Source organism: Anomaloglossus baeobatrachus, chromosome 1, assembly GCF_048569485.1.
Source record: "Anomaloglossus baeobatrachus isolate aAnoBae1 chromosome 1, aAnoBae1.hap1, whole genome shotgun sequence".
In the NCBI taxonomy this organism is placed as follows: domain Eukaryota; kingdom Metazoa; phylum Chordata; class Amphibia; order Anura; family Aromobatidae; genus Anomaloglossus; species Anomaloglossus baeobatrachus.
The window spans coordinates 947,041,220-947,064,576 of record NC_134353.1 but is presented as its reverse complement, the minus strand read 5'-3'; the positions used below and the strand labels follow the sequence as shown (position 1 = coordinate 947,064,576).

Below are 23,357 nucleotides of genomic sequence, written 5' to 3'. Positions count from 1 at the left end.
AGCAATGGTGCTACGGCACAAGTTTTCAATGCTGCTTGACTTGCATTGGCTGCAGTGTTTACTGTCATGCTTGTATGCTATACATTCACTGTATGTCGCTATCCTTGGCTAATGTTCCTGGATAAATAGACAACAGCAGCAGAAAGGCTAGGGTGCTAACGCGCAAGCTTTCAATGCTGCTTGGATTGCATGGGCTGCAGTGTTTACTGTCATGCTGTATGCTATACATTCACTGTATGTCGCTATCCTTGTCTCATGCTCCTAGATAAATAGACAACAGCAGCAGAAGAGCAAATGTGCCAAGCCACAAGTTTTCAATGCTGCGTGTACTACATGTACTGAAGTGTTTATTTGTACTTCATGCTTGTATGACTATTCACTGTACGGTCGCTATCCTCGGCTAGGCTCTTAGATAGCTAGACAACAACAGCAGAAAAAGACAAGTTGCCAATGCACGGGCTTTCTATGCTGCTTGTACTGCATGTCATACGGTTTCAGGACCCCCAGTGCGTGCAATTGCTCAACCGGGGTCTCTGCTATATGTGGCCAAAGGAACCACCTGTGATCTCTGTCCAGAGACAGGGACGAAGTTGCAGTTTTTCCGCTGATATATTGTCTGTGACTATGACTGACATCTTACAGACTTTGCACCCCAAGCAGACCGTGGGCAATATGGTTGCAATGACCCTGGCCGCCCTGATCTGGAGCATCTCAAGGCGCCAGAGTGATTCCAGGCATCCCAGAGAGCAGGCATCCGACACGGTCGACAGTCCCAGATGGCCTAAGCGGGCTCGCTGGCATTAGCCCTCGACTACATCACTGGTCAAGGTCCCGGCTGGAGTACTCTCTGTACGATGAGGCAGACGGAGCTGTTCAGGACTCTGTTCCTGAGACCGCTCTCAATCCGGATACACCGGATGGTGACGCTATAGTGAATAATCTTATTGCGTCCATCAACGAAAGGTTGGGTATTTCTCCCTCAACTCCTCCAGTGGAGGGGTCAGCTTCACAGCAAGAGAAATCTCTATATATTGAGTACTTGTTTAGCACTCTGACTCCAGAGACGCAGTCCAGAAACGACACGCTTATCACGATAAGCGTTTCTCCGACCGTATTAATGAGACACGTGTCGCTCCCCCTGACGTGGTCAAGCGCTAGACCCAGTATCCAAATGTGGATCCCCCAATCTCCATGCTTGCAGCTAGATCTATAGTTGTAGTGGTGGATAGGACTTCACTTCAAAATGCCATTGACAGGCAGATTGGCCTCTGGTTGCAATCTGTCTATGAAGCTATCGGCAGGTCGGCTGCTCCGGCAGTCGCAGCCGTGAAGGCACTCCAAGCTATTTCAGCTAGTATTGCGCAGAGGGTCGCTGTCACAGGTACTCTCGGTCCCAGCAGCGTCTTTAACTCGCAATGTCGGCATGGCGAATCATGCTGTTATTGCTGTCCGAGACTCTACGAGCCGGACGTCAGTGGCATCCGCCAACTCCGTGTTTTTACGCAGAGGCTAGTAGTTGAGAGATTGGAACAGAGGCTGCTTCCAACGAAGTGCTTAACCAGGTTGCCTTTATCTAGTGATAGTCTGTTGGTAAGGGTTGAATGAAATCATTCAACTATCCAAGACGACTCAAAAAGCCCAGAAGGGCATAGATTCCTAGCGGGCTCAATCACGCCCGGGGAAGGCAGCCGGAGGAACCGCTACCAAAGCGTTTTCCTCATAATTTGCAGCCCTCTCACTCCGCAACCGCGGGGGGGCAGACTCCCCCGCTTTAGCGGCATTTACCTACCGCAGGTTAAGGGCCTGTGAGTGAGAGTCAGTTTGTTTTCAAACTACCGCACCGACCGAGCCGAGGCTCTTCTGCAGGCGGAAAGAGCGGTAATCCCTGTTCCTCTTCAGGAACCAGATACGCATTTTGCCCCGACCTGGTCGTGGTGCCAAAATAGGACGGCTCCTTCCGTCCCGTTCTGGACTTTATACTGCTTAACGAGCACGTGGAAACCAGGCGGTTCCGGATGGCATCACTCCGCTCCGTCATTGCCTCTCTGTCTCAAGGAGTTTTCCTAGCATCAATAGACATCAGGATGCTTATCTACACGTGCCGATTGCTCCGAGGCACCGGCGTTGGCTACGATTCGTTATTAAAGACGAGAATATTTCGTTTCGTAGCCATACCCTTTGGCTGGCGACAGCCCCACGGGTGTTCACCAAGTTCGTGGCAGCAGAGGGAGCAGTCCCGCGCTCTCACGGTCACTCTGTGATCCTTTACTTGGGCAATCTACTGGTCAAGGCACTCTCCTTTAGAAGCATGCCAACACAACCTGAACATGGCGCTGGACCCTTCCCAGAGTTTCGGGTGGGTCTTCAACTTTTCAAGGTTGAACCCAATCGCTGGCATCTCCTGGAGAGTTTTCACACTCTCTCAGCGATAGTGAAGCTTCCGCTGGACAAACAGCGTTCACTACAGACGAGGGGACAGTCTCTCCTTCAAGAAGGCGCCTCATTTCCAGACGGTCAAAGACCATCTTCAGAGGAGTCCACTCTTCAACTCAGTGGTCTGGAGCTCTGGGCAGTGTATCTTGCACTGCAAGCCTTCCTGCAGTGGCTGGAATGCAAATAGATCCGAATTCAGTCGGACTATCCACAGCGGTGGCATACACCAACCACCAAGGCGGACTACGCAGTCGACAAGACTCCCAAGAGGTCCGGCGGATTCTGCTATGGGTAGAAGACAGGGCATACACCATATCAGCTGTTCACATCCCGGGCGTACGACACTAGGAAGCAGACTTCCTCAGTCGCCAGGGCGTGGACGCAGGGGAATGGGCTCTGCACCCGTTTGTTTGCAAGAATTCTGTAGCCGCAGGATGAAGACGGACGTCGACGTCATGGCTTCTCGGCAACAACAAGGTCCCGATTTTCATGACGCGGTCTTACGATCAAAGAGCTCTGGCGACAGGCGCCTTGGCTCAGGATTGGTCGCAGTTCCAGCTACCGATTGCTGCCACACCATCCTCGTCGCCCCAGACTGGCCGGGGAGGTCGTGGTACCGAGATCTGTGGCATCTCACCGTCGGTCGACCGTGAGCACGACGTCATTGCCACCATGAGACGGGCTAGCCAGCCGCGGTCTGCCAAGATCTACCACAACTCGTGGAAGATATTCTTATCTTAGTGTTCTGCTCAGGGAGGGTCTCCCTGGCCATCGGCATTGCCTACTTTGCCTTCCCTCCTGCAATCTGGTTGGGAAAGAGGTTGGTCGCTCGGCTCCCTTTAAGGGCAAGTCTCGGCACTATCCGTGTTCTTTTCAGAAGCGTCTAGCACGTCTTCCTAAGGTGCGCACGTTACTACAGGGGGTTTTGTCATATTGTGCCCCCGTACAAGCGGCCGTTAGATCCATGGGATCTGAACAGGGTACTAGTTGCTCTCCAGAAGCCGCATTTCGAGCCTCTGAGGGAAGTTTCCCTTTCGCGCCTGTCACAGAAAGTGGCCTTTCTGGTTGCGATCACGTCGCTTCGGCGAGTGTCTAAGCTGGCGGCTCTGTCATCCAAGGCTCCCTTCCTAGTGTTCCACCAGGACAAGGTAGTGCTGCGCCCTATTCAGGAGTTGCTCCCTAAGGTTGTATCCGCGTTTCTTCTTAATCGGGATATACCCTTTCCTTCCTTTTGTTCTCATCCGGTTCTCCGGTATGAAAAGGATTTACAGTTGTTAGTTCTGGTGAGAGCACTCAGAATCTACATTTCCCGCACGGCGCCCATGCGCCGCTCTGATGCATTTTTTGTCCTTGTCGCTGGTACGCGCAAGGGGTTGCAGGTTTCTAAAGCCACCATGGCTCGATGGATCAAAGAACCAATTCTTGAAGACTTCCGTTCTGCGGGGCTTCCGGTTCCTTCAGGGCTGAAGGCCCATTCTACCAGAGCCGTAGGTGCGTCCTGGGCATTACGACACCAGGCTACGGCTCAACAGGTGTGCCAGGCAGCTACCTGGTCGAGCCTGCACATTTTTCACCAAACATTATCAGGTGCATACCTATGCTTCGGCGGACGCCAGCCTAGGTAGAAGAGCCCTGCAGGTGGCAGTGGCTTCCCCATAGGGGAGGGCTGTCTTGCAGCTCTAACATGAGGTATTTCTTTACCCACCCAGGGACAGCTTTTGGACGTCCCAATCGTCTGGGTCTCCCAATAGAGCGCTGAAGAAGGGAATTTTGTTACTTACCGTAAATTCCTTTTCTTCTAGCTCTTATTGGGAGACCCAGCACCCGCCCTGTTGTCCTTCGGGATTTTTTTGTTGTTTGCGGGTACACATGTTGTTCATGTTGAACGGTTTTTCAGTTCTCCGATGTTACTCGGAGTTAATTTGTTTAAACCAGTTATTGGCTTTCCTCCTTCTTGCTTTGGCACTAAAACTGGAGAACCCGTGATATCACGGGGGGGTATAGCCAGAAGGGGAGGGGCCTTGCACTTTTTAGTGTAGTGCTTTGTGTGGCCTCCGGAGGGCAGTAGCTATACCCCAATCGTCTGGGTCTCCCAATAAGAGCTAGAAGAAAAGGAATTTACGGTAAGTAACAAAATTCCCTTCTTTGTTACTTACCGTAAATTCCTTTTCTTCTAGCTCCTATTGGGAGACCCAGCACCCGCCCTGTTGTCCTTCGGGATTTTTGGTTGTTTTTCGGGTACACATGTTGTTCATGTTGAATGGTTTTCAGTTCTCCGATGTTACTTCGGGGTGAATTTGTTTAAACCAGTTATTGGCCTTCCTCCTTCTTGCTTTTGCACTAAAACTGGTGAGCCAGTGATCCCACTGGGGGTGTATAGCCAGAAGGGGAGGGGCCTTACACTTTTTAGTGTAATGCTTTGTGTGGCCTCCGGAGGGCAGTGCTATACACCCAATCGTCTGGGTCTCCCAATAGGAGCTAGAAGAAAAGGAATTTACGGTAAGTAACAAAATTCCCTTCTTTCTTCCCAAAAAAAAGTGTTTCAATCCACTTTATCCAGATTTCATTGATCGGCGCAGGTTTTGTTGTTTCCAGTCATTTATAGTTTGTAATTTACCTTAATATTTGTAGGTCGCTCAGATAGAGGAAGAGGAGGAAACAATGCGTATAATAGAGGTAATGGTTATGTAAATTATATGTATTATGTAAATGGCCTCAGCACAGCGCTGTAACCTCCGAAATATAAGATCTGACTCCACTCCATGGCTTACAAACTCCCATTATGGACACCACAGGAAAGCGCAGGGGGAGCCATCCATGAAGCTGCGCTCTGTATGCGACTAGTCTTCCCTGGCCTGTTTTTTGTTTTTTTTTTCTTTGCTTACTTTGCAAGTTTAAAGGGTTTCTCTGCTAATGCTCCATCAGGAGGTATATATTATATACATGATATAATATTCGTGGTTGATAACTTCATGAAAATGCAGCTATTTTGTGTCCTGAGGGCTGCACTTTTTTTTTTTTTTTTAATCCAATGTTTTTTTTTTCCTTCAGTTTGTACTTTTGTTTTTATTTTTGTCCAGCAAGTCTTTTTTTTTTTTTTTTGAGGGATGAAGGACTGGGCGTGCGCCCTGCCAACACCATACCCTCTCTGACACCAGGCAGCTCAGGTTTAGCCGTGTCCATAGGAGACAGATGTGACTGCAGATTTTCCTAGGGCTTTTGGGTGTGTACCCCACTTTAGGTCACCTTCCTAGTTAGGACACACCCGTCAACGCTCCACAGTAGTCCCCATAACTGCTGCTACTGGGTACTGTGACCCCCAAGATCCATGCAAAGCCACTGAAGTGCATGGCTTCACATATCCAAAGAGGTCTGATAGGGGAGTATAACCCCCATCCCGCTTTCCTCCTGATTTTTCCATGGGCTTCATTTGGGGTGTTTGACCTTAAAGGCTTTTAGCACTAGTTACTTGTGGACAGGGCCTGTTGTCCCAGGTTTCTGTCTGAATTACCAGAGGCATCCTTTCATCTTTTCTTTGTCGCTCCATTGGGAGACCCAGACAATTGGGTGTATAGGCTATGCCTCCGGAGGCCGCACAAAGTATTACACTTAAAAGTGTTAAGCCCCTCCCCTTCTGCCTATACACCCCCCGTGCTCCCACGGGCTCCTCAGTTTTTTGCTTTGTGCGAAGGAGGTCAGACACGCACGCACAGCTCCACAGATTGGTCAGCAGCAGCTGCTGACCATGTCGGATGGAAGAAAAGTGGGCCCATATAGAGCCCCCAGCATGCTCCCTTCTCACCCCACTCTTGTCGGCGGTGTAGTTAAGGTTGAGGTATCCATTGCGGGTACGGAGGCTGGAGCCCACATGCTGTTTTCCTTCCCCATCCCCCTCAGGGCTCTGGTGAAGTGGGATCCTATCGGTCTCCAGGCACTGAGACCGTGCTTCATCCACATCTCCTGGGAGACTGCTGGATAGGAGCCAGGTATCGTTCAGGGACATGGCCCTGCTACTTGGAGGTACTCTGTGTCCCCGTGGGGACCGCGCACAGCAACACTCCAGCATTGCTGGGTGTGCTAGTGCACCGGGGACCGCGGCGCTGACCGGGTTAATATGTGCCATTACACACTCAGCGCTGCTGAGTGTGTTTATGTATAGGGACTGCCGCACTAACCGCCGCTGCCAGGGAAACACTGCGGTGCGGCTGGGACTTGTAGTGCGCCGGGGACTTTCGCGCCGGCCGCGCTTTTACGGCGGCCGCGTTTATTACTAGAGTCCCCGGCTTTTTGCGGCCTAGTTTCCTTTCCTCCCGCCCACAGCCCTGATAGGCAGGGGAAGGGCGGGACGCTGCACAGAACGAGCAGCACTGAGGGCTGGAGCATGCTTTGCATACTCCACTCCCCTCACTGTGCACAGTGCAGGCACCAGCTCCCGCACTTTCTGAGCCACGCCCACGGCTCCCACCTCTCCTCAGGACGCCGGCAGCCATTCCTGTCAGCTCCTCGGACGCTGCAGAGGGGGACAAAGTCTGGGAGACTCAGGCAGGGACTCTGGTGGCCTCACAACCGCTTTAAGCGGGTGGTAAGCAGCACCTGTGGTGCTAGCCCCATTGTGCAGTAGTGTAACATTATATGTTTATGGTATACATATTTTACACTGTATGGTGCACAGTTGATTTCTGGCTATATACCCTATTGTGTTACTCAGGGAAGATAATAGCATGGCGCCCACGAAAGGCAGGGGTGCCAAAACACAGGCTTATTATGCTGCCTGCGCCGCATGTATGACCCCGCTACCGGCAGGTTCCACTGACCCTCATTGTGTGCACTGTTCGGCCCCTGTGGCACTTACTCAGCTAGAGCCTCTGCTAAGGGGGGCCCAGGGGGAGCCACCTGCTGACACTGTTCAGGTGACGGGGACAGAGTTTGCAAAACTCTCTGAGACTATGGCTAAGATACTAGAAGCCTTGCAGTCCAGGCCGGTATCTCAGCACAGGGACTCTGTTGAATCTTTGTCCCCTGGCCCACCTCAGTTGGACCAACAATGTCCTCCTGGGGTGTCTCATGGATCCCAGGCTGAGGGTTCTGACACAGACCCCGGCCCCAGACTGACTAAGCGAGCTCGCTTGACAATTCCCTCGACATAATCATATTGTTCAGGGTCTCAGCGGGGGGAATCTCTAGTTGATGGTGCGGACACAGCTGATCAGGATTCTGATCCTGAGGCCGCTCTCAATCTTGATACTCCGGACGGGGACGCCATAGTGAACGACCTTATTGCGTCCATCATTCGTATGTTGGATATTTCTCCCTCAGCTCCTCCGGTGGAGGAGTCAGCTTCACAGCAGGAGAAATTCCGTTTCAGGTTTCCCAAGCGTACACCGAGTATGTTTCTGGACCACTCTGATTTCAGAGAGGCAGTCCAGAATCACCATGCTTGTCCAGATAAGCGTTTTTCTAAGCGCCTTAAGGATACACGTTATCCCTTTCCCCCTGACGTGGTCAAAAGTTGGGCTCAGTGTCCCAAAGTGGATCCTCCAATCTCCAGACTGGCAGCTAGATCCATACTTGCAGTGGAAGACAGGGCTTCACTCAAAGATGCCACTGACAGGCAGATGGAGCTCTGGTTGAAATCCATCTATGAAGCTATCGGCGCTTCTTTTGCCCCAGCATTCGCAGCCGTATGGGCGCTGCAAGCTATCTCAGCAGGTCAAGCGCAAATCGACGCAGCCACACGCACGTCCGCGCCACAGGTGGCGTCCATAACCACACAGACTTTGGCATTTGCGTCTTACGCTATTAATGCTGTTCTGGACTCTGCGAGCCGTACGGCGGTTGCAGCCGCCAATTCGGTGGTACTCCGCAGGGCCTTGTGGCTACGGGAATGGAAGGCAGATTCGGTTTCCAAAAAGCGCTTAACCAGTTTGGCAATTTTTGCCAACCGATTTGTTTGGCGAGCGTTTGGATGAAATCATCAAACAATCCAAGGGAAAGGATACATCCTTACCCCAGCCCAAACCGAAAATACCCCAACAGAGGAGGGGGCAGTCGAGTTTTCGGTCCTTTCGGGGCGCGGGCAGGTCCCAATTCTCCTCGTCCACAAGGCCTCAGAAAGATCAAAGGAACTCTGATGCATGGCGGTCTAAGTCACGTCCTAAAAAGGCCACCGGAGGTGCCGCTACCAAAGCGGCTTCCTCATGACTTTCGGCCTCCCCACTCCGCATCTTCGGTCGGTGGCAGGCTCTCCCGCTTTTGCGACACCTGGCTGCCACGGGTAAAAGACCGTTGGGTGAGAGACATTCTGTCTCACGGTTACAAGATAGAGTTCACCTCTCGTCCCCCGACTCGATTCTTCAGGTCATCCCCGCCTCCCGAGCGAGCCGAGGCTCTTCTGCAGGCGCTGGGCACTCTAAAGGCAGAAGGAGTGGTGGTCCCTGTTCCTATTCAGCAACAGGGTCACGGTTTTTACTCCAACTTGTTTGTGGTCCCAAAGAAGGACGGGTCTTTCCGTCCTGTCCTGGACCTGAAACTTCTCAACAAACACGTAAAGACCAGGCGGTTCCGGATGGAATCCCTCCGCTCCGTCATCGCCTCAATGTCCCAAGGAGATTTCCTTGCATCGATCGAGATCAAGGATGCATATCTCCACGTACCGATTGCTCCAGAGCACCAGCGCTTCTTGCGCTTCGCCATAGAAAACGAACACCTGCAGTTCGTGGCACTGCCGTTCGGCCTGGCAACAGCCCCACGGGTTTTCACCAAGGTTATGGCTACTGTAGTAGCGGTCCTCCACTCTCAGGGTCACTCGGTGATCCCGTACTTGGACGATCTGTTGATCAAGGCACCCTCTCTAGAGGCATGCCAACACAGCCCCGACGCTACCCTGGAGACTCTCCAGAGTTTCGGGTGGATCATCAATTTTCCAAAGTCAAATCTGACACCGGCCCAATCGCTGACATATCTTGGCATGGAGTTTCATACCCTCTCAGCGATAGTGAAGCTTCCGCTGATCAAGCAGCGGTCACTACAGACAGGGGTACAATCTCTCCTTCAAGGCCAGTCACACCCCTTGAGGCGCCTCATGCACTTCCTGGGGAAGATGGTGGCAGCAATGGAGGCAGTTCCGTTCGCGCAGTTTCACCTGCGTCCACTTCAATGGGACATCCTACGCAAATGGGACAGGAAGCCGACGTCCCTCGACAGGAACGTCTCCCTCTCTCAGGCGACCAAAGCTTCCCTTCGGTGGTGGCTTCTTCCCACTTCATTATCGAAGGGGAAATCCTTCCTACCCCCATCCTGGGAGGTGGTCACGACGGACGCGAGTCTGTCAGGGTGGGGAGCGGTTTTTCTCCACCACAGGGCTCAGGGTACGTGGACCCAGCAAGAGTCCTCGCTTCAGATCAATGTTCTGGAAATACGGGCAGTGTATCTTGCCCTGAAGGCGTTCCAGCAGTGGCTGGAAGGCAAGCAGATCAGAATTCAGTCGGACAATTCCACAGCGGTGGCATACATCAATCACCAAGGCGGCACACGCAGTCGGCAAGCCTTCCAGGAAGTCCGGCGGATTTTGATGTGGGTGGAAGCCACGGCCTCCACCATCTCTGCAGTTCACATTCCAGGCGTGGAAAACTGGGAAGCGTATTATCTCAGTCGCCAGGGCATGGACGCAGGGGAATGGTCCCTTCACCCGGACGTGTTTCAGGAGATCTGTTGCTGCTGGGGGGTGCCGGACGTCGACCTCATGGCGTCCCGGCACAACAACAAGGTACAGACGTTCATGGCACGGTCTCAAGATCCCAGAGCTCTGGCGGCAGACGCCTTAGTTCAGGATTGGTCGCAGTTTCAGCTCCCTTATGTGTTTCCTCCGCTGGCACTGTTGCCCAGAGTGTTACGCAAGATCAGGGCCGACTGCTGCCTCGTCATCCTCGTCGCTCCAGACTGGCCGAGGCGGTCGTGGTACCCGGATCTGTGGCATCTCACGGTCGGCCAACCGTGGGCACTACCAGACCGACCAGACTTGCTATCTCAAGGGCCGTTTTTCCATCTGAATTCTGCGGCCCTCAACCTGACTGTGTGGCCATTGAGTCCTGGATCCTAGCGTCTTCAGGGTTATCTCAAGACATCATTGCCACTATGAGACAGGCTAGGAAACCAACGTCCGCCAAGATCTACCACAGGACGTGGAAAATTTTCCTGTCGTGGTGCTCTGCTCAGGGTTTTTCTCCCTGGCCTTTTGCCTTGCCCACTTTTCTGTCCTTCCTTCAATCTGGACTGGAAAAGGGTTTGTCGCTCGGCTCCCTTAAGGGACAAGTCTCAGCGCTCTCTGTTTTTCCAGAAGCGCCTAGCCAGACTTCCACAGGTACGCACGTTCCTGCAGGGGGTTTGTCACATCGTTCCTCCTTACAAGCGGCCGTTAGAACCCTGGGATCTGAACAGGGTGCTGCTGGTTCTTCAGAAACCACCATTCGAGCCAATGAGAGATATTTCTCTCTCACGCCTTTCGCAGAAAGTGGTTTTTCTAGTAGCAGTCACTTCACTTCGGAGAGTGTCTGAGCTAGCAGCGCTGTCATGCAAAGCCCCTTTCCTGGTGTTTCACCAGGACAAGGTGGTTCTGCGTCCGGTTCCGGAATTTCTCCCTAAGGTGGTATCCCCCTTTCATCTCAATCAGGATATCTCCTTACCTTCTTTTTGTCCTCATCCAGTTCACCAATGTGAAAAGGATTTGCACTTGTTAGATCTGGTGAGAGCACTCAGACTCTACATTTCTCGTACGGCGCCCCTGCGCCGCTCGGATGCACTCTTTGTCCTTGTCGCTGGCCAGCGTAAAGGGTCACAGGCTTCCAAATCAACCCTGGCTCGGTGGATCAAGGAGCCAATTCTCGAAGCCTACCGTTCGGCTGGGCTTCCGGTTCCCTCAGGGCTGAAGGCCCATTCTACCAGAGCCGTGGGCGCGTCCTGGGCTTTGAGGCACCAGGCTACGGCTCAGCAGGTGTGTCAGGCGGCTACCTGGTCGAGCCTGCACACTTTCACGAAACACTATCAGGTGCATACCTATGCTTCGGCGGATGCCAGCCTAGGTAGACGAGTCCTTCAGGCGGCGGTTGCCCACCTGTAGGAAGGGGCTGTTTTACGGCTCTATTACGAGGTATTATTTTACCCACCCAGGGACTGCTTTTGGACGTCCCAATTGTCTGGGTCTCCCAATAGAGCGACAAAGAAGAAGGGAATTTTGTTAACTTACCGTAAATTCCTTTTCTTCAGCGCTCTATTGGGAGACCCAGACGATTGGGGTATAGCTACTGCCCTCTGGAGGCCACACAAAGCACTACATCAAAAGTGCAAGGCCCCTCCCCCTCTGGCTATACCCCCCCCGTGGTATCACGGGTTCTCCAGTTTTAGCTTTGTGTGCGAAGGAGGTCAGACATTCCATGCATAGCTCCACAGATTTTAGTCAGCAGTAGCTGCTGACTATTTCGGATGGAAGAAAAGAGGACACATATAGTGTCCCCAGCATGCTCCCTTCTCACCCCTGGATGGTGTTGTAAGGTTGAGGTACCTATTGCTGGTACAGGGCTGGAGCCTGACATGCTGTTTTCCTTCCACATCCCCTGGTAGGGCTCTGTGGAAGTGGGATCCTGCCGGCCTCTCAGCTCTGACGCCGGGCTCCATCCACAGACCCATTAGAACCTGATGGAGACGGAGCAGGAGTACGATCAGGGACAGGCCCTGCATCATACAGGTACTCTGTGTCCCCGGCAGGCACAGACACACTCCGGGCTGGCTGGGTGTTGTAGTGCGCCGGGGACCGCAACGTTGGAGTTAGTGTCCCTACAGATTACTGGGGGATTTTTTGTGTATGGGAACGCAGCGCCGACCCCCTCTGGACCGGGCGGCGCTGCTGTGACTTGTGGTGCGCCGGGGATCCGCCGTCCGCGCTTTTACGGCGGCGGCGGTTATAAATTGAGTCCCCGGCTTTTTGGGCCTAGGACGCCGGCAGCTCCGATTCGTTCCCGCCCCCACCCTGTCATTCAGGGTAGGGGAGAGACGCTGTTCGCTAGCAGCGACGAGGGCTGGAGCCTGATTTACATGCTCCAGCCCTCACACTAGGCACAGAGGGAAGCAGGCTTCCCGCTCTTAGCCAGGAACGCCCAGGGCCCGCCCCCCTTCTCTCTCAGACGCCGGCAGCCATTACATGCAGTCTGGCTGGAGGAAGGACGCAAGGCTCTGGGAGACCTGGACTAGGGGCTATCTGGCGACCACACACCCGCTTTTTAAGCGGGCGGTAAGCGATTTGTCTGTGCTGGTCCCTCTAGTGCCTCACGGTGTATCGGTGTACTGTACAGATATATAGATATTGTATTTCTTGCACTGTGAGGTCGCTTCTGGCTGCATCTCCCAGATCACTCTGTGGAAGCAGCAACATGCCATCCTCAAAACGCAAGGCTGCCAAGGCCAGGGCTGTCTGTGCTGCGTGTGCTGCATGTGGGGCTAATCTACCAGCAGGCTCCCATTGTGTGCAATGCTCCGACCCGGTGCTGCTTCGCCAGCCGGAGTCAGGAGAGGTAGTGACCCAGGCTGAGACGCTTGTAAGTTCTGCCCCGGTGACAGGGACAGACTTTGCAGTTTTTGCGGATAATATGTCTGTGTCTATGGCAAAAATCCTTGAAACCTTGCAATCTATGCATGGGGCTCAGTCTTTGGGCACGGCGAGGCCTCTGTCCTCAGGTCCCCCTCACTTGGAATTAATCCAGCCCACAGGGGGGTCCCCGGCTTCACAGGCCGAGGATTATGACTCAGATGATAGCCCCAGCCACCCTAAGCGAGCTCGCTGGGAAAGACCCTCGACGTCATCACACTGCTCAGGGCCTCAGCGCAATCAGTCTCTCTGTGATGTGTCTGATGAGAGTGATCAGGAATCCATTCCTGGAACCCCTCTCAACCTGGATACCCCTGATGGGGATGCCATGGTAAACGACCTTATCTCAGCCATCAATAGGCTGTTGGATATTTCTCCCCCAGCCCCTTCAGCAGAAGAGGCGGCTGCGGAGCAGGAGAAGTTTCGTTTCCTTTATCCCAAGCGTAAATTGAGTGCTTTGTTGGATCACGCTGACTTCAGAGAATCAATCCAGAAGCACGACGCTCACCCAGAAAGGCGTTTCTCTAAACGATCTAAAGATACGCGTTTCCCTTTCCCCCCTGAGGTGGTCAAGCGCTGGACACAGTGTCCAAAGGTAGACCCCCCGATTTCCAAACTCGCAGCTAGGTCCATAGTTGCAGTGGAGGATGGCGCTTCACTTAAAGATGCCAATGACAGACAGATGGACCTTTGGTTAAAATCTGTCTATGAAGCTATCGGCGCGTCGTTTGCTCCGGCATTCGCAGCCGTATGGGCACTCCAGGCTATTTCAGCTGGCTTAGTAAAAGTGGATGCTATCATACATCCAGCAGTGCCGCAAGTGGCGCACCTTACCACGCAGATGTCGGCGTTTGCGTCTTACGCTATCAATGCGGTCCTAGAATCTACCAGTCGCACCTCAATGGCGTCCGCCAATTCGGTAGTTTTGCGCAGAGCCTTGTGGTTAAAGGACTGGAAAGCAGATGCTGGTTCCAAAAAATGTTTAACCAGTTTGCCTTTATCTAGAGATAGACTGTTTGGCGAGCCATTGGCTGATATCATTAAGCAGTCCAAGGGTAAAGACTCCTCTTTACCACAACCCAGAACAACCAAACCTCAGCAGAAAAAGTGGCAGCAGAGGTTTCAGTCCTTTCGAGGTTCGGGCAAGACACCATTTACCTCGTCCAAAGGGACTCAGAGGACGCAAAGAAACTCAGATTCGTGGCGGGCTCACACGCGCCCCAAGAAAGCAAATGGAGGTACCGCTTCCAAAGCGGCTACCTCATGACTTCCAGCCCCCTCCCTCCGCATCGCCGGTCGGGGGCAGGCTCTCCCGCTTTTCCGGCATTTGGATGTCACAGGTCAAAGACCGGTGGGTGACGGACATTTTGTCTCGCGGGTACAGAATCGAGTTCAATTCTCGTCCTCCAGCTCGGTTCTTCAGAACCTCCCCACATCCAGACCGAGCAGATGCTCTGCTGCAGGCGGTGGACTCCCTAAGAGCGGAAGGAGTGGTGATCCCAGTCCCTCCTCAGGAACAAGGGCAAGGGTTTTACTCCAATCTCTTTGTGGTTCCAAAAAAGGACGGCTCGTTCCGTCCTGTTCTGGACCTAAAACGGCTCAACAAACATGTGCACGCCAGGAAGTTCCGGATGGAAACCCTGCGTTCTGTCATTGCCTCAATGTCCAGAGGAGACTTCCTTGCCTCAATAGACATCAAAGATGCTTATCTCCACGTGCCAATTGCTACAGAACATCAACGTTTTCTACGTTTTGTGATAGGAGACGACCATTTTCAGTTCGTAGCTCTGCCATTTGGTCTGGCGACAGCCCCACGGGTCTTCACCAAGGTCATGGCGGCGGTGGTAGCAGTCTTGCACTCTCAGGGACACTCGGTGATCCCTTACCTAGACGATTTATTGGTCAAAGCTCCCTCTCAAGAGGCATGTCAGCACAGCCTGAATGCTACGCTGGAGACCCTACAGTCTTTCGGATGGATCATCAACTTTCCAAAGTCGATCCTATCACCGACTCAATCACTAACGTATCTTGGCATGGAGTTTCATACTCTAGCAGCGATAGTGAAGCTTCCGCTGGACAAGCAGCGGTCACTACAGACAGGGGTGCAATCTCTTCTGCAGGGCCAGTTGCATCCCTTGCGGCGCCTCATGCATTTCCTAGGGAAGATGGTGGCAGCCATGGAAGCAGTTCCCTTTGCGCAGTTTCATCTGCGCCCACTTCAATGGGACATTCTCCGCCAATGGGACGGGAAGTCAACGTCCCTGGACAGGAAAGTCTCGCTTTCCCAGACGGCCAAGGACTCCCTACAATGGTGGCTCCTTCCCACCTCATTGTCTCAGGGAAGATCCTTCCTGCCCCCATCCTGGGCAGTAGTCACGACAGATGCGAGTCTGTCAGGGTGGGGAGCAGTATTTCTCCACCACAGGGCTCAGGGGACGTGGACTCCGCAGGAGTCCACCCTTCAGATCAATGTTCTGGAGATCAGAGCAGTGTATCTTGCTCTACTGGCCTTCCAACAGTGGCTGGAAGGAAAGCAGATCCGAATCCAATCGGACAACTCCACAGCGGTGGCATACATCAACCACCAAGGAGGGACGCGCAGTCGGCAAGCCTTCCAAGAAGTCCGGCGCATTCTAATGTGGGTGGAGGACAGAGCATCCACCATATCCGCGGTTCACATACCAGGCGTAGAAAACTGGGAAGCAGACTTCCTCAGTCGCCAGGGCATGGACGCAGGGGAATGGTCCCTTCACCCGGACATGTTTCAGGAAATCTGTCGCCGCTGGGGAGTGCCGGACGTCGACCTAATGGCATCCCGGCACAACAACAAGGTCCCGGCATTCATGGCGAGGTCGCGCGATCAAAGAGCTCTGGCGGCAGACGCCTTGGTTCAAGATTGGTCGCAGTTTCAGCTCCCATACGTGTTTCCGCCTCTGGCGCTCTTGCCCAGAGTGCTACGCAAGATCAGATCCGAGTGCAGCCGCATCATACTCGTCGCTCCAGACTGGCCGAGGAGGTCGTGGTATCCGGATCTGTGGCATCTCACGATCGGTCGACCGTGGTCACTGCCAGACCGACCAGACTTACTGTCCCAAGGGCCGTTTTTCCATCAGAATTCTGCGGCCCTGAACCTGACTGTGTGGCCATTGAGTCCTGGATCCTAGCATCTGCAGGATTATCTCAAGGAGTCGTTGCCACAATGAGACAAGCTAGAAAGTCGAATTCGGCTAAGATCTACCACAGAACGTGGAAGATTTTCTTGTCCTGGTGCTCTGCTCAGGGAGTGTCTCCCTGGCCATTTGCATTGCCCACGTTTCTTTCCTTCCTGCAATCGGGGTTAGAAAAGGGCTTGTCGCTCAGCTCCCTTAAAGGGCAAGTTTCGGCACTATCCGTGTTTTTTCAGAAGCGTCTAGCACGTCTTTCTAAGGTGCGCACGTTCCTGCAGGGGGTCTGTCATATTGTGCCCCCGTACAAGCGGCCGTTAGATCCATGGGATCTGAACAGGGTACTAGTTGCTCTCCAGAAGCCGCCCTTCGAGCCTCTGAAGGAAGTTTCCTTTTCTCGGCTGTCACAGAAAGTGGCGTTTCTTGTTGCGATCACATCGCTTCGGCGAGTGTCTGAGCTAGCAGCGCTGTCATCCAAGGCTCCCTTCCTGGTGTTCCACCAGGACAAGGTAGTGCTGCGCCCTATTCCGGAGTTTCTCCCTAAGGTCGTATCCTCTTTTCATCTTAATCAGGATATATCCTTGCCTTCTTTTTGTCCTCATCCGGTTCACCGGTATGAAAAGGACTTACGTTTGCTAGATCTGGTGAGAGCACTCAGAATCTACATTTCCCGAACGGCGCCCATGCGCCGTGCCGATGCACTTTTTGTCCTTGTCGCTGGTCCGCGCAAGGGGTTGCAGGCTTCTAAAGCCACCCTGGCTCGATGGATCAAAGAACCAATTCTAGAGGCCTACCGTTCTGCGGGGCTTCCGGTTTCTTCAGGGCTAAAAGCCCACTCAACCAGAGCCGTGGGTGCGTCCTGGGCATTTCGTCACCAGGCTTCGGCTCAACAGGTGTGCCAGGCAGCTACCTGGTCCAGTCTGCACACTTTCACCAAGCATTATCAGGTGCATACCTATGCTTCGGCGGATGCCAGCTTAGGTAGAAGAGTCCTGCAGGCGGCAGTGACACCCCCGTAGGGGAGGGCTGTTTTGCAGCTCTAACATGAGGTATTTCTTTACCCACCCAGGGACAGCTTTTGGACGTCCCAATCGTCTGGGTCTCCCAATAGAGCGCTGAAGAAGGGAATTTTGTTACTTACCGTAAATTCCTTTTCTTCTAGCTCTTATTGGGAGACCCAGCACCCGCCCTGTTGTCCTTCGGGATGTTTTTTTGTTGTTTGCGGGTACACATGTTGTTCATGTTGAACGGTTTTTCAGTTCTCCGATGTTATTCGGAGTTAATTTGTGTAAACCAGTTATTGGCTTCCTCCTTCTTGCTTTGGCACTAAAACTGGAGAACCCGTGATACCACGGGGGGGTATAGCCAGAGGGGGAGGGGCCTTGCACTTTTGATGTAGTGCTTTGTGTGGCCTCCAGAGGGCAGTAGCTATACCCCAATCGTCTGGGTCTCCCAATAAGAGCTAGAAGAAAAGGAATTTACGGTAAGTAACAAAATTCCCTTCTTCTTCTAGCTCTAATTGGGAGACCCAGCACCCGCCCCTGTTTTTTTGTGTACACATGTTGTTCATGTTGAATTGTTTCAGTTCTCCGATATTCCTTCGGATTGAAGTTACTTTAAACCAGTTTTTAATTCTTTTTCCTCCTTCTTGCTTTTGCACCAAAACTGAGGAGCCCGTGGGAGCACGGGGGGTGTATAGGCAGAAGGGGAGGGGCTTAACACTTTTAAGTGTAATACTTTGTGCGGCCTCCGGAGGCATAGCCTATACACCCAATTGTCTGGGTCTCCCAATTGGAGCTAGAAGAAAAGGAATTTACGGTAAGTAAACAAAATTCCCTTCTTTTCCATAAGCTTCTAGAAGCTTTCATATGGAAGATGCTTTTGCTGCCAGTGCCTTTTTAGGGAGCTCCTGAATGTTTCCAGGGTTGTGCCCTTCTGGACCTCATTTTGTCCTCTTTTATTAAAAACATCCACTCCGAGGTGGCTCCCGTGGCTGCTGAAGCCGAGGTTCTGAGATCCAAGGGTCTGTCTCACTCCGCTGAAGCCGAGTAATCTGCAATCTATCAAGTTTTACCGCTGTATCGGGAGGTCTAAGCCTATGTGCGCACACTGCAGATTTGTTTTTCCAGCGAAAAGCGCACCCAAAAAAGGCATGCATTTTTACCGCGTTTTTCTTTGTCGCTCCTAATTGGGAGACCCAGACAATTGGGTGTATAGCTACTGCCTCCGGAGGCCACACAAAGTATTACACTTAAAAGTGTAAAGCCCCTCCCCCTTCTGGCTATACACCCCCCCGTGGGATCACGGGCTCCTCAGTTTTATGCTTTGTGCGAAGGAGGTCAGACATCCACGCATAGCTCCACTGTTTAGTCAGCAGCAGCTGCTGACTATGTCGGATGGAAGAAAAGAGGGCCCATACGAGGGCCCCCAGCATGCTCCCTTCTCACCCCACTTTCTGTCGGCGGTGTTTGTTAAGGTTGAGGTACCCATTGCGGGTACGGAGGCTGGAGCCCACATGCTGATTCCTTCCCCATTAGGGCTCTGGGTGAAGTGGGACTTTACCGGTCTCCGGGCACTGAGGCCGTGCTCCATCCACAGCCCCTGGAGGATCTGCTGGATACGGAGCGGAGTTTCCTCAGGGACAGGACCCTGCTCCATCAAGGTACTCCGTGTCCCCGTTCTTATCGCACGCACACTGCAGCATTGCTGGGTGTGTTAGTGCGCCGGGGTAAACAGCGCTGCTGCGCTTGTGCCGTTACTCACTACAGCTCTGCTGAGTGAGGTGACTTAGTACGATCGGCCGATCCGGCCGCGGGGGTCAGTTTTTACTGCGTCGCGGCTGGGATTTGTGGTGCGCCGGGGACTTCCGCGCTGGCCGTGCATATATGACGGCCGCGCTAGATTACTACAGTCCCCGGCTTTTGCGGCCTAGTTCGTATCGTTCCCGCCCCCAGACCTGCCAGTCAGGAGGAGGGCGGGACGCTGTACAGACCAGCAGCGCTAAGAGCTGGAGTCTGTTTTACATACTCCAGCCCTCACACTAGGCACAGTGGGACGCAGTTTCCCGCACTTTTGTTTGTGGCACGCCCACGGTCCGCCCCTCTTCACAGGACGCCGGCAGCCATTCCTGCCTGCACGCTGAGCTGCAGAGGGGAGACGGGGAGACTCAGACAAGGGATTCTACGACCTCACACCCGCTTTTCAGCGGGCGGTAAGCAGCCCTCAAGGGCTCTCCCCCACTTGTGCCATAGTGTACTTTGTATTTTGTGCTGGCAATACTTTGCACTGTACAGTCGCTGGTGATTTTCTGCTATATACCCTCCTTAGATTTCTCAAGGAGACAACAGCATGTCGTCCGCAAAAAGCAAAAGTGCCAAGGCACGGACTTTATATGCTGCTTGTACCGCATGTGGGGCTACTCTACCGGCAGGTTCCACTGACCCCCATTGTGTGCAGTGCTCGGCCCCTGTGGCAATTGCTCAGCCGGGGCCGCTGCTAGAGGTGACCCAGGGAGAACCACCTGTGAATGCTGTCCAGGTGACAGGGACGGAGTTTGCAGCTTTTGCTGACAGATTGTCTATGACTATGTCTAAAATTCTTGAAACATTGCAGTCTAGACCAGTAACTCAGACCATGGGCACTGTTGATTCATTGCCACCTTGTCCCCCTCAGCTGGACCACTTCCTAGCTCCGGGGGTGTCACATGCACCCCAGGGTGACGGCTCTGACTCGGACGACAGTCCCAGACAACCTAAGCGGGCTCGCTATGAGCGACCCTCAACTTCATCACACTGGTCAGGATCCCAGCGGGACTACTCTCTGTGTGATGAGGCGGATGTAACTGATCAGGAGTCTGATGCTGGGGCCGCTCTCAATCTAGATACCCCGGATGGTGACGCCATAGTGAATGATCTTATAGCGTCCATCAATAAGATGTTAGATATTTCTCCACCAGCTCCTCTTGCGGAGGAGGCAGCTTCACAGCAGGAGAAATTCCATTTCAGGTATCCCAAGCGTAAATTAAGCACTTTTCTGGACCACTCTGACTTTAGAGACGCAATCCAGAAACACCACGCTTATCCAGATAAGCGTTTTTCCAAACGGCTTAAAGATACACGCTATCCTTTTCCTCCTGATGTGGTCAAGGGCTGGACACAGTGTCCCAAGGTGGACCCTCCAATCTCCAGGCTTGCAGCCAGATCTCTAGTTGCAGTGGAAGATGGGGCGGCACTTAAAGATGCCACTGACAGACAGATGGAGCTCTGGTTAAAATCCATCTATGAAGCGATTGGAGCGTCGTTGGCGCCAGCATTCGCAGCCGTATGGGCACTCCAAGCTATTTCAGCTGGCCTTACACAGGTCGACACGGTCACACGTACATCTGCTCCGCAGGTGGCACCCTTGACCTCTCAAATGTCTGCATTCGCGTCTTACGCGATTAATGCTGTCCTAGACTCTACGAGCCGTACGGCGGTGGCGTCGGCCAACTCCGTGGTTTTACGCAGAGCCCTGTGGTTGAGAGAATGGAAAGCAGATTCTGCTTCCAAGAAGTGCTTAACCAGTTTGCCTTTTTCTCGTGACCGATTGTTTGGTGAGCGTTTGGATGAAATCATTAAACACTCCAAGGGTAAGGATTCATCCTTACCTCAGCCCAGACAAAACAAACCCCAACAGAGGAGGGGACAGTCTGGTTTTCGGTCCTTTCGAGGCTCAGGCAGGTCCCAATTCTACTCGTCCAAAAGGACTCAAAAGGATCAGAGGAGCTCAGATTCTTGGCGGACTCAATCACGCCCAAAAAAGCCAGCCGGAAGAACCGTTACCAAGACGGCTTCCTCATGACTCTCAGCCTCCTCTCTCCGCATCCTTGGTCGGTGGCAGGCTCTCCCGCTTTGGCGACATTTGGCTGTCACAGGTCAAAGACCGTTGGGTGAGAGACATTCGGTCTCACGGGTACAGGATAGAGTTCAGCTCTCGTCCTCCAACTCGCTTCTTCAGAACTTCCCCACCGCCCGACCGAGCCGATGCTCTGCTACAAGCGGTGTCCGCTCTAAAGGCGGAAGGAGTGGTGACTTCTGTTCCTCTTCAGGAACAAGGTCACGGTTTTTACTCCAATTTGTTTGTGGTGCCAAAGAAAGACGGGTCGTTCCGTCCCGTCCTGGATCTAAAGCTGCTCAACAAACACGTAAAAACCAGGAGGTTCCGGATGGAATCTCTCCGCTCCGTTATCGCCTCAATGTCTCAAGGAGATTTCCTAGCATCAATAGACATCAAGGATGCTTATCTCCACGTGCCAATTGCGCCAGAGCATCAGCGTTTTCTACGCTTCGTTATAGGAAGCGAACACCTGCAGTTCGTAGCTCTACCTTTCGGGCTGGCGACAGCCCCTCGGGTCTTCACCAAGGTCATGGCAGCAGTAGTAGCAGTCCTGCACTCGCAAGGTCACTCCGTGATCCCGTATTTGGACGATCTACTTATCAAGGCACCCTCTCAAGAGGCATGCTAACACAGCCTGAACGTGGCACTGAAGACTCTCCAGAGTTTCGGGTGGATTATCAACTTTTCAAAGTCAAATCTAACCCCGACCCAATCACTAACATATCTTGGCATGGAGTTTCATACTCTCTCAGCGATAGTGAAACTTCCACTGGACAAACAGTGCTCGCTACAGATAGGGGTGCAATCTCTCCTTCAGGGCCAGTCGCACCCCTTGAGGCGCCTCATGCACTTCCTAGGGAAGATGGTAGCAGCAATGGAAGCAGTTCCTTTTGCGCAGTTTCATCTGCGTCCACTACAATGGGACATTCTCCGCCAGTGGGACGGGAAGTCGACTTCCCTCGACAGGGAGGTCTCCCTCTCTCAGGCAGCCAAGGAATCTCTCCGGTGGTGGCTTCTTCCCACCTCATTGTCAAAAGGAAAGTCGTTCCTACCCCCATCCTGGGCGGTGGTCACGACAGATGCGAGTCTATCAGGGTGGGGAGCGGTGTTTCTCCACCACAGGGCTCAAGGTACGTGGACTCGGAAAGAGTCCACCCTTCAGATCAATGTTCTGGAGATCAGAGCAGTCTATCTTGCCCTACAAGCCTTCCAACAGTGGCTGGAAGGCAAACAGATCCGAATTCAGTCGGACAACTCCACAGCGGTGGCATACATCAACCACCAAGGGGGAACACGCAGTCGGCAAGCCTTCCAGGAAGTCCGGCGGATTCTGACGTGGGTGGAAGACACGGCATCCACCATATCCGCAGTTCACATCCCAGGCGTAGAAAACTGAGAAGCAGACTTTCTCAGTCGCCAGGGCATGGACGCAGGGGAATGGTCCCTTCACCCGGACGTGTTTCAGGAGATCTGTCGCCGCTGGGGGATGCCGGACGTCGACCTGATGGCGTCACGGCACAACAACAAGGTCCCGGTTTTCATGGCACGGTCTCACGATCACCGAGCTCTGGCGGCAGACGCCTTAGTTCAAGATTGGTCGCAGTTCCGGCTACCGTATGTGTTCCCACCTCTGGCATTGTTGCCCAGAGTGCTCCGCAAAATCAGGTCCGACTGCCGCCGCGCCATTCTCGTCGCTCCAGACTGGCCAAGGAGGTCGTGGTACCCGGATCTGTGGCACCTCACGGTAGGCCATCCGTGGGCACTACCAGACCGTCCAGACTTGCTGTCTCAAGGGCCGTTTTCTTCGGCGCTCTATTGGGAGACCCAGACGATTGGGTGTATAGCACTGCCTCCGGAGGCCACACAAAGCAATTACACTAAAAAGTGTAAGGCCCCTCCCCTTCTGGCTATACACCCCCAGTGGGATCACTGGCTCACCAGTTTTCTGCTTTGCTGTTACGGAGGCTGGAGCCCACATGCTGCTTTCCTTCCCCATCCCCCTGAGGGGCTCTGTGGAAGTGGGATCTTACCGGCCCCCAAGCCCTGAGGCCGGGCTCCATCCACAGAACCAGTGAACCTGATGGATCGGAGCTGTGTACCATTCAGGGACAAGGCCCTGCAACTTTCGGGTACTCTGTCCCCGTTCAGGCGGGCACGCACACACCAGACTTGCTGGGTGTGTTAGTGCGCCGGGGACAGTAACGCTCGGGTTAGAGTCACTGCAGCTTAGCTGAGTGACTTCATGTGCG

At 53.3% G+C, this 23,357-nt stretch overlaps 1 protein-coding gene across 9 annotated transcripts in view; it reads left to right on the top strand.

Moving 5' to 3' along the window:
- The window catches only part of DDX4 (DEAD-box helicase 4), a 388,261-nt gene that overhangs the window by 60,561 nt on the left and 304,343 nt on the right, over positions 1-23,357 (top strand). For all 9 annotated transcript variants that reach the window (XM_075328899.1, XM_075328957.1, XM_075328939.1 and 6 more), the window contains one exon: positions 5,065-5,109. In XM_075328899.1, the coding sequence (XP_075185014.1) occupies positions 5,065-5,109 (45 nt within the window). The remainder of the gene's footprint in view (positions 1-5,064; positions 5,110-23,357) is intronic.